Here is a 9,028-nt window from a genome sequence, read left to right as displayed (position 1 = left end):
TGACTTGGTTGTGGATCTAAGATGTTTCCTGGGATGACTCAAAGTCAAACTAGTTTCAAACACAGGGTTGTGTTCACGCACAGCAGTGGTTGCCCCTCGCCATCACATGGAAGACGAAGAAGGAACTTCAGCCTATGGAGCAGCAAAGCATAAATGAGAAGGCTGAAGGACCTTTACATGGTTGTAGTAGAAAAGCAAAGCTGTTCTGCCAATGGATATGTGTGGATCTCCAAAACCAGAACAAAGCTATATGTGATAACATCAATGTCTAAACATGCTCAACCACATCACTCACAAACTGGCAGCCATAATTACGTTTTACTGTTCTTGAAGCCCAGGCTAGACACTGGCAGAGCAAACAGAATGAAAACAGCAACAAATTCATTAGCACACCATTCAAGAGTTAGCAATTCAAATTACTAGCCTTTCCCAGTAGTGATGTATGGAAGTGAGAGCTGGACCATAAAGAAGGCTGATCGCCGAAGAATGGATGCTTTTGAATTATGGTGCTGGAGAAGACTCTTGAGAGTCCTATGGACTGCAAGAAGATCAAACCTATCCATTCTTAAGGAAATCAGCCCTGAGTGCTCACTGGAAGGACAGATCCTGAAGCTGAGGCTCTAGTACTTTAGCCACCTCATGAGAAGAGAAGACTCCCTGGAAAAGACCCTGATGTTGGGAAAGATGGAGGGCACAAGGAGAAGGGGACGACAGAGGACGAGATGGTTGGACAGTGTTCTTGAAGCTGCAAACATGAGTTTGACCAAACTGCGGGAGGCAGTGGAAGACAGGAGTGCCTGACCATGGGGTCACAAAGAGTCGGACACGATTAAACGACTAAACAACAACAAGCATATCATCTGGCATATTATCTGCATGGTCTAAAACAGCGAAACACAAATAAGAGGGATACCACCTTTCACGAGAGATCTTAGATCCAGAAGTCTTATTTGTATATTATACAGATTCTTGACACAGCACATACCCAAATCGGACGCCACAGAATGCACAAATAAAGTGTGTTATCATACTGTTAATGTATCCACCTGAAGAATAAAGGAAAAGATTTGTGCTCAGAAGCAGTATGGCGCAAAAGTATGTAAATAAGAATGGTGAAGAAAAGGTACACCCACTGTATCCTCTTTGGTAGTTTGGGGAACCTGTGATTTTTGGCTCTCATGCTATTATCTTTTTGGAATGTAACAATGTTCCACTTGGTCTATCATGGCCACAGTGCTTCTTTTTCTCACATTTCCCATTTTTCATTCATCTCCACCCCCACTTTCTCCCCCAATATTAAAGTGAATCATCTTTCTTTAATATGAATGAAAACATACTCACCTTTGTACAACACAAACTTTTAAGAATGGAAACTCTCAAAGGCAGGAATGTGATCTTAAAAAACTGCTGCCACACAGGAGTAATTATATATCCACATACACATAAATCTTATGTCAAATGATTACAAAGATAAATATGACTATCTTCACATACATTTAAAGAAGCATAAGAAAACTAGAAGAATACAGAACACCAGAAAACAAAAAAGCCCAACCAAATATTGCAAGAATTGCATTTTTAAATCTCTTCACAGGGTGTCACTCTTTACTGTTAAATACCTCTTGCAGACTCATAGGAGAGCTCCTCCTCCTTGCTGTCATCAGAAAATAGGCAGCACCAAAAGTGAAGGAGCACAAAGGGTAATAGCAAGCTGGATTAACCACCCCCCACTCCAATATTGCACATAACGGAGGGGGATTCAAAGGAATATATTTGAGATGGTTGTTCCTTGGAGAGACTACTCGGTGAGGAAGCAGCTGCTGCAGTTGGTCCTTCTTCACACAGCCTGGATGGTGGGGAGTGGCCAGCTCCATTATTCTGTGCCGGAGGAATCCCAGCATGGCACCTTTGTGGGCCGCATCGCCCAGGACCTAGGGCTGGAGGTGAGTGAGCTGGTGCCTCGGATGTTCAGGATAGTTTCCAAAGAGCACAAGGATTATTTAGAGGTAAATGTGCAAAATGGAATCTTGTTTGTGAATTCTAGGATGGACAGGGAGGAGCTTTGTAGCAAGAACCCTGTTTGTGCCATTCACCTGGAGGTGATTGTGGATAACCCCATGAGGATCTTCCATGTGGACGTGGAGATTGCAGACATAAACGACAATGCCCCTGTTTTCTCAGCAAGTGAGGAAAATCTGTCTATTCTAGAATCAAGACTTGCAGGATCCGTTTTCCCTCTAGAGGGAGCTTTAGATGCTGATGTTGGTACAAATGCACAGTTAACTTACCACCTCAGCCCCAGTGATCATTTCATGTTAGATTTCCAAAGGAGCAGTGAGGACAATTCCTTAGGCTTTGTAATAACAAAGCCGTTAGACAGAGAAGATATTTCTGTGCATCGCTTGCTGTTAACAGCCATGGATGGTGGCCAACCTGTGCTAACGGGAACAGTTCAGCTGGTGATCACAGTGCTTGATGTGAATGATAACCCTCCTGTCTTTAACCAATCAGTGTACAAGGTACAAATGTTAGAAAATGCTTCCCTTGGGATGTCAGTGGTTAAGCTCAATGCCACTGATGTGGATGATGGCATTAATAGAGACATTACATACTCTATTCGTAGTGTAATTCCACCTAAATTAAGTACCATGTTTAGGATAGATCCAAATACTGGACAAATTATACTGAATAATGAATTGGATTACGAGGACACTAATTCGTATGAAATTCGAGCAGAAGCAACAGATAAAGGTGGTAACCCCTTGTCTGGACACTGCAAGGTTTTAATAAAAATTCTGGATGTGAATGATAATATTCCAGAGGTGTCAGTGACTTTCCTGTTGGTACCAGTTCCAGAGGATTCTTCACTGGGGACAGTCATAGCCTCAATCAGTGTCTCAGACAGGGATTCTGGGGTCAATGGACAAGTGACCTGCTCTCTGTGGCCCACTGTGCTTCCTTTCAAGCTGGTATCTACCTATAAGAATTACTACTCACTGGTGCTGGCTGAATCCCTGGACCGTGAAGAGATGTCTGAATACAGACTGGTGGTGACAGCCCAAGACCAAGGGACTCCATCACTGTCAGCTAGCAGCAGCCTTGTGGTGCCCATTGGTGATGTGAATGACAATGCACCTACTTTTCCTCAGCCCTCCTACACTGTCTTTGTGAAAGAGAATAATCCACCTGGTGCTCACGTCTTCACAGTGTCCGCCTTAGACCCAGACTTAGGTGAGAATGCCCTTGTCAGCTACTGGCTGGATGAGAAGCTTTGGTCATTGTCAAGCTACATCTCAGTGCACTCAGAGAGTGGAAAGGTCTATGCTTTGCAGCCCTTGGACTATGAGGAGGTGAAGCTGCTGGAGTTCCAGGTGAGAGCCAAGGATGCTGGGTTCCCCCCTTTATGTGGCAACGTCACAATACAAGTTTTTGTGGTGGATGAGAATGATAATGTGCCTGCGGTATCTAGGCCAGAAGAGGTGTCCCTTGCTCTGCTGGTAGCCCCTGTCTTGGCTGGACATGTGGTGGGCAAGGTCCATGCCCTGGATGCTGACTCAGGCTATAATGCATGGCTGCGCTATGAACTGCATGAGGCAACCAGAGGCCCCTGGCGTGTGGGGCTGTACAGTGGTGAGATTAGTACAACACGTGCCCTGGATGAGATGGAGGGCAGCAGCAGCCAGAGTGTGCTAGTGCTTGTGAAGGATCACGGCATGCCAGCACTGTCCACTACAGCCACATTGAGTGTGTCATTTGTGGCAAGCACTCAGGTAATCCATAGAGATGCTCACCTTCCTAGAATGGGAGGGAGTCCAAAGCCATTGGTGGACAATGTCAACGTCTACCTGATTGTTGCTATCTGCTCAGTATCCAGCTTGTTCCTGCTTGTGATTATAGTATACATGGCTCTGCGATGTCAGTGTCAACCCAAGGAGCCCGTGATGTATGGCCCTGGCACAGCCACACTGGTTTGTGCCAGTGAGGTGGGCAGCTGGTCCTATTCAAATCGCCACAGCCACATCCTGGCAGCTGCGAGTGGGGAGCCTGGTGCCAAAAATGATCTGATGGTTTTCAGTCCTGGTATTCCTTCCATTGTGGAGAATGGGAAGCAGCAGGATCTGCTCTGTGCAACGGTTAGTGCCCTTTCTGAACTATTTTATTATGCATATTTGTGTTATAATATTTGTGTATATAATTTTCATCTGTTTTATTTTTAAAATAAATAATTACAAGTTGCCCCCAAGACATTTTAATGGATTTTAATGGTTTATAATATCTTTTGGGTTTCTCTTTTGGTCTAATAGCAATGATACAAACATTTATGCACTATAATAAGAGGTATGAAAGAAGCATAAGACTTCCTTTATGAGGTTTTCATGAATCTGGTTTTTATCTTTTGCCCCCTTCAGATGGGACAGTATCAGACTCTTTTTCATGGACTAACAAAATAGCAAAAATGAAAGAAAAAAAATCATTTCCTGTTGTATTGTGAAAATGACTTTTGATATTTTCTCAGTGCATGAGCATTCTACCTGGCCAATAAAATAGTGAGGGAGAATTGAGTTTTAATTCCCCTTCTTGTTTTAACCTCTCTCCCCCTGCCAAACACACAAGGAAACCTCCTGATGTCATGAATAAGGCAATCTTGTAATAATTGATGTTGAGGATAGCTCCTTGAAAAGGTTTTTGGAAAAAGGCTTGTGAAACCGCATCTTAAGATTGAAGAGGTGTCACCTTTCTGAGTATTATTTGTAAATTGATTATAGTGTACTCCAGTGTTATGCAAATATTTTGGTGTGGATTGACAAGTAATAAATGAAAAATGGAAATAATTGTGCAACACAAATATAATATCAAACCTAGAGGGAGAGAAGTATAACTACCTCCTCTGACACGGATACCATGCTTTATCCTCTGTCTTGGAAGGATGTCTTTCACACACTGTATTGTGTCCAGCTGATCATGCTTTTAGTCTACTCCATATTGAGGGATGAGTGTTCGGCATGTGCTCAAAAGTATCCTTTTTATTTTTACTTTCTCCAGAAGAACCCTTGTTTCACAGGGAGGAAGGTAACTTGAAGTACATGATTTGGATGCAGAATCTGCAGACAGGGAAAGGGCAAAACTACCTTTAATCTCCCTTTTGTAAGGAACTAACTGACAATATAAAGCATGTGCCAAAAATGATCTGATGGTTTTATACATTTACAATATAAATATAATGTATAATACTTCTTTGATTCTAGATACTGAAAAAGCTTTTGATCAGCTGGACTGAACTATTCTAAAACACTTGCTCTTAAGAATGAATAGAAGTCAGTCGTTTTAAAGTCATTGTCACACAGTATAGTGCGATCAATAGTGCAAGTAACATCAACGGTCATTTCTCAGAGAGCTTTCTATTCAAAGGGCACTGCACAGGGGTACTACAGGTGTACTACAACCATCAAAGTTCTTGGCTGAGCCATCAGACAGAATTAAAATCTTTCTGCTCACACACACTGTGGCTAATTTTGCTTAATTTTTCTTAAAGCATAGATTGAATTGGAAGAAGCCAAGTCTGGCTACAAAATAGATTAAAACAAACAATGGAGCGAAGCTTAACCAAAACTGAGAATCTATTCTAAAAGATTTAATGAAATAGGATAAAAGCATGCTTCTCTTCTCTTCTCGTTTTGTAGAATGTCACAGTACACATTTCAGCAAGTATTATTGTAATTTTCAATTATTCTGTTGAATTTATCTCCTAATATTTCAACTCAGGGCAGAAGCTGTTTGCCAGTTATTCACTGCAAAATCAAATGCATAGGGCTTAAAATGTGGCAATACAGGCGTAGCCAATGCAAGACTATAAACCTATGGACAAGCTCTGGAGATGCATAAAAGATGCACGTATGACCTTTTGGTAGACCAATGCAGACCATCACGTCATACTACTTGATTCACTTAGTGAGAGCACATTGAGAAGCTGGAAAGGAAAATTAACATATCTCTTACTCCATTCTATACAAATAATCTCTTTGTATATGGTAAAGAACTGCATACCTAAAAAAACTGGCATTAACTTCCAATAGACTTCATTGAGCATAAATACTGTATCTTATATAACCGTCTAACAGAAAAAGCAGAAGTGCCTGAAGTAATTTCAGTATCTACAAGGTAGGTATATCTTCATATCGACCTAATATATTGTATGGTGTAAATAGGGACCTTCTCTTCTCTTTTGAAAGTTTCCTAGGATCTGGGGTTGCCTTCACAAAGGGTTGCTTTTATTTTTTTGTAATTTTAATAAACTGCACAACAGCAAACATGACTTACCTTAATAAAGAATAAGAATAAGAACTTGATCTGGGAGAAAGGCAACTGGTGGATGCTAAGGGGGTTGGATTCTATGTTGTTTGTAGCCTTTTCTTTAAGGTGGCCTCTATGCTGATTATGTAGATGGTATTATACTATATTTTCCCAAGGCATATATAAGGTTGTCAAATGGCTGGTGGGGGAGGGGGAGGGTTGTGGGCTTAATCTAGACAAGATTTAAGTACATTTGATTGAGGGCATTTGTTTAGCCTGTTTTGGATGGAGCTGCACTCAAGCTGAAGTCTCAGGTTTCCGGTTATTGTCATGTAGGGGAAAATCTCTCAGTCACAGTATTTTAATATTCTCTCACAGTATTTTAATCTCTCACAGTATTTTAATATTCTTTTGGAAGCCGCCCAGAGTGGCTGGGGAAGCCCAGCCAGATGGGCGGGGTATAAATAATAAATTATTATTATTATTATTATTATTATTATTATTATTATTATAGTCCCCTGAGAGAAATGTGGGAGCACCATGATATATTTTCCTTTATTCTGTGCAACTGTTTTGGCACAACATAACATATGCTGCTTCCAGGCAGTTTTCCCAGCTCCCCAAATTTGGTGTGAAAATCAGAAAAGTCAGCCACTGGTTGATAAGGACTCAAGCCTTATCCACACTTACCCTTTCTTCACTCTTGCCATGCACAAGTCCATGCTTAAAAACTCTGTGTCCAAGCATTTGTTTTTGCCCTGGTGCTTTCCTCATGAAAACCCACTCTTTAGTGCTCAGTAGGAGCAAATGTCAATTCAGGTTTTCTGTGGATTGCCATTTGCTGTGATTGAGCTATAAAGAGCAGGTTTTCGCAGGGAAAGCTCTGAAGTTAAAAAAGTGGGGAACACTCAGGCAAAGAGCTTTAAAGTGTGGACTGTGCCTGGAAAGAGCAGAGGAAAAGTAGATAAACCCTCAGACACAAGCCAACTAAGCAGTTATTAATCACAGAATCTGGCTGAATTAGACAAATGGTATTCAGGGTGAATAATGGAAGAGCTGTTCCCCAATTATGTTATTCTAGGAATGTGTGCTTGAATGAAATTGGTGTGGTCAATGATGTGGTTCCTTCCCACACAAATGCTTCATGGAAACAGGTCCCAGACCTCTGATGCTAAGTATGCATGAGCCCAAGATTTTCTCTCTTCAAGTAACGCAGAGCAGAACACAGCAGACAGTTTGCAGAATATCCATCTCCGCAATCTAGGGCAAATAAAACTAATGCCCTAAAATGGACCAAAGCAGTTCTGAAACAGCTATCCTGCCAGAGCAAACTACTACTACCCAGGGTTCAACACATGTTAATGCCATCACTGAACATGCATCAAAATACCCAAGGCCAGCAACTCTTTTAAAGGAAAGCTGGATGGCTAATAAGTTAAAATGCAGTGTAAAATTTACTTAATTGAAAGAGTTCTGTGAAATCAGAGTTATAACATACATTATAACATAATGCCTAAGGTCAGATGACAAGTACACAACCTTCTCAGTATTTAAAAGTTCAATCACACGGTGTCGCTGTTTGGTAAAAAATAGTGTCAGAGGACTGGAAAAGTCAGCTCCTCCTTCCTTTGTGCAGAGATCTGCAGCAAGTAATGAACCATCATGACTGCTCAACATAGGAACAGAAATGAACATCTAAGGTAGACACACATCAATTTCTATCTATTTGTACTCCTGGAAGAAACAAGACTGTGTGTATTCCTCTGTGCTCCGGATGCATTTTTAAAAATGGATGTTTGGAAACTAGGCTCCTTGGTGAGGCTGAGGCTGTTGCAGCTGGTTCTTCTTCACACAGCCTGGGAAATGGGGAGCGGCCAGCTCCATTATTCTGTGCCGGAGGAATCCCAGCACGGCACCTTCGTGGGCCGTATTGCCCAGGATCTGGGGCTGGAGATGGATGAGCTGGTGCCTCGGATGTTCAGGATGGAGTCTGCAGATCATAGGAACTATTTTGAGGTAAATGTTCAGAATGGCATTTTGTTTGTTAACTCCCGGATAGACAGGGAGGAGCTGTGTGGCAAGAGCTCTTTGTGTGCTGTTCACCTGGAGGTGATTGTGGACAAACCTTTGAGAGTCTTCCATGTAGAGGTGGAAATCAAGGATATAAATGACAATGCCCCCACTTTTTCTGTTAATCAGTTAAGTCTCCTTATATCAGAATCAACAACATATGGTTCTCGCTTTTCTCTAGAGAGTGCATCAGATGCTGATATTGGTAAAAATGCCCTTATTGCATACAGGATCAGCTCAAATGAATACTTTGCTCTGGACACTCAGGATAAGCAAGCTAAAAGCCTTCTACCAGAGCTTGTTTTAAAAAGGACTTTGGACAGAGAGGACACCTCTCTGCACCATTTATTGCTTACAGCAACAGATGGGGGTCAACCAGAACTCACAGGAACAATACAGCTAGTGATAACTGTGCTGGATGTTAATGATAACAGACCTGTCTTTAATCAGTCAGTTTATGAAGTGAGTTTACTGGAAAGTTCAGCTGTTGGGACTCTTGTTGCAAAGTTACAAGCAACAGATCTTGATGAGGGCATTAACAAGGAGCTTACTTATCGCTTTAAAACATCTTTACCCACAACTATTCAAACAATGTTTGAGATTGATGAGAATACGGGGGAGATCAGGCTAAAAGGAAAATTAGACTTTGAAGAAGTGAATTTATATG

The 9,028-nt window shown here is 41.6% G+C and overlaps 1 protein-coding gene across 1 annotated transcript in view; it reads left to right on the top strand.

Moving 5' to 3' along the window:
- The first annotated feature begins 1,665 nt into the window (after positions 1–1,665).
- Positions 1,666–9,028, top strand: part of LOC308481889 (protocadherin alpha-C2-like) — a 171,739-nt gene continuing 164,376 nt past the window's right edge. The window contains exon 1 of the mRNA XM_081014692.1: positions 1,666–4,133. Within this exon, the coding sequence (XP_080870818.1) occupies positions 1,779–4,133 (2,355 nt within the window). The 5' untranslated portion in view covers positions 1,666–1,778. The remainder of the gene's footprint in view (positions 4,134–9,028) is intronic.

The sequence above is a fragment of the Podarcis pityusensis genome, assembly GCF_964106645.2.
Source record: "Podarcis pityusensis genome assembly, chromosome: 7".
NCBI lineage: Eukaryota > Metazoa > Chordata > Lepidosauria > Squamata > Lacertidae > Podarcis > Podarcis pityusensis.
Note: the sequence above shows the minus strand (reverse complement) of the source record. Positions and strands in the feature narration are given on the sequence as shown.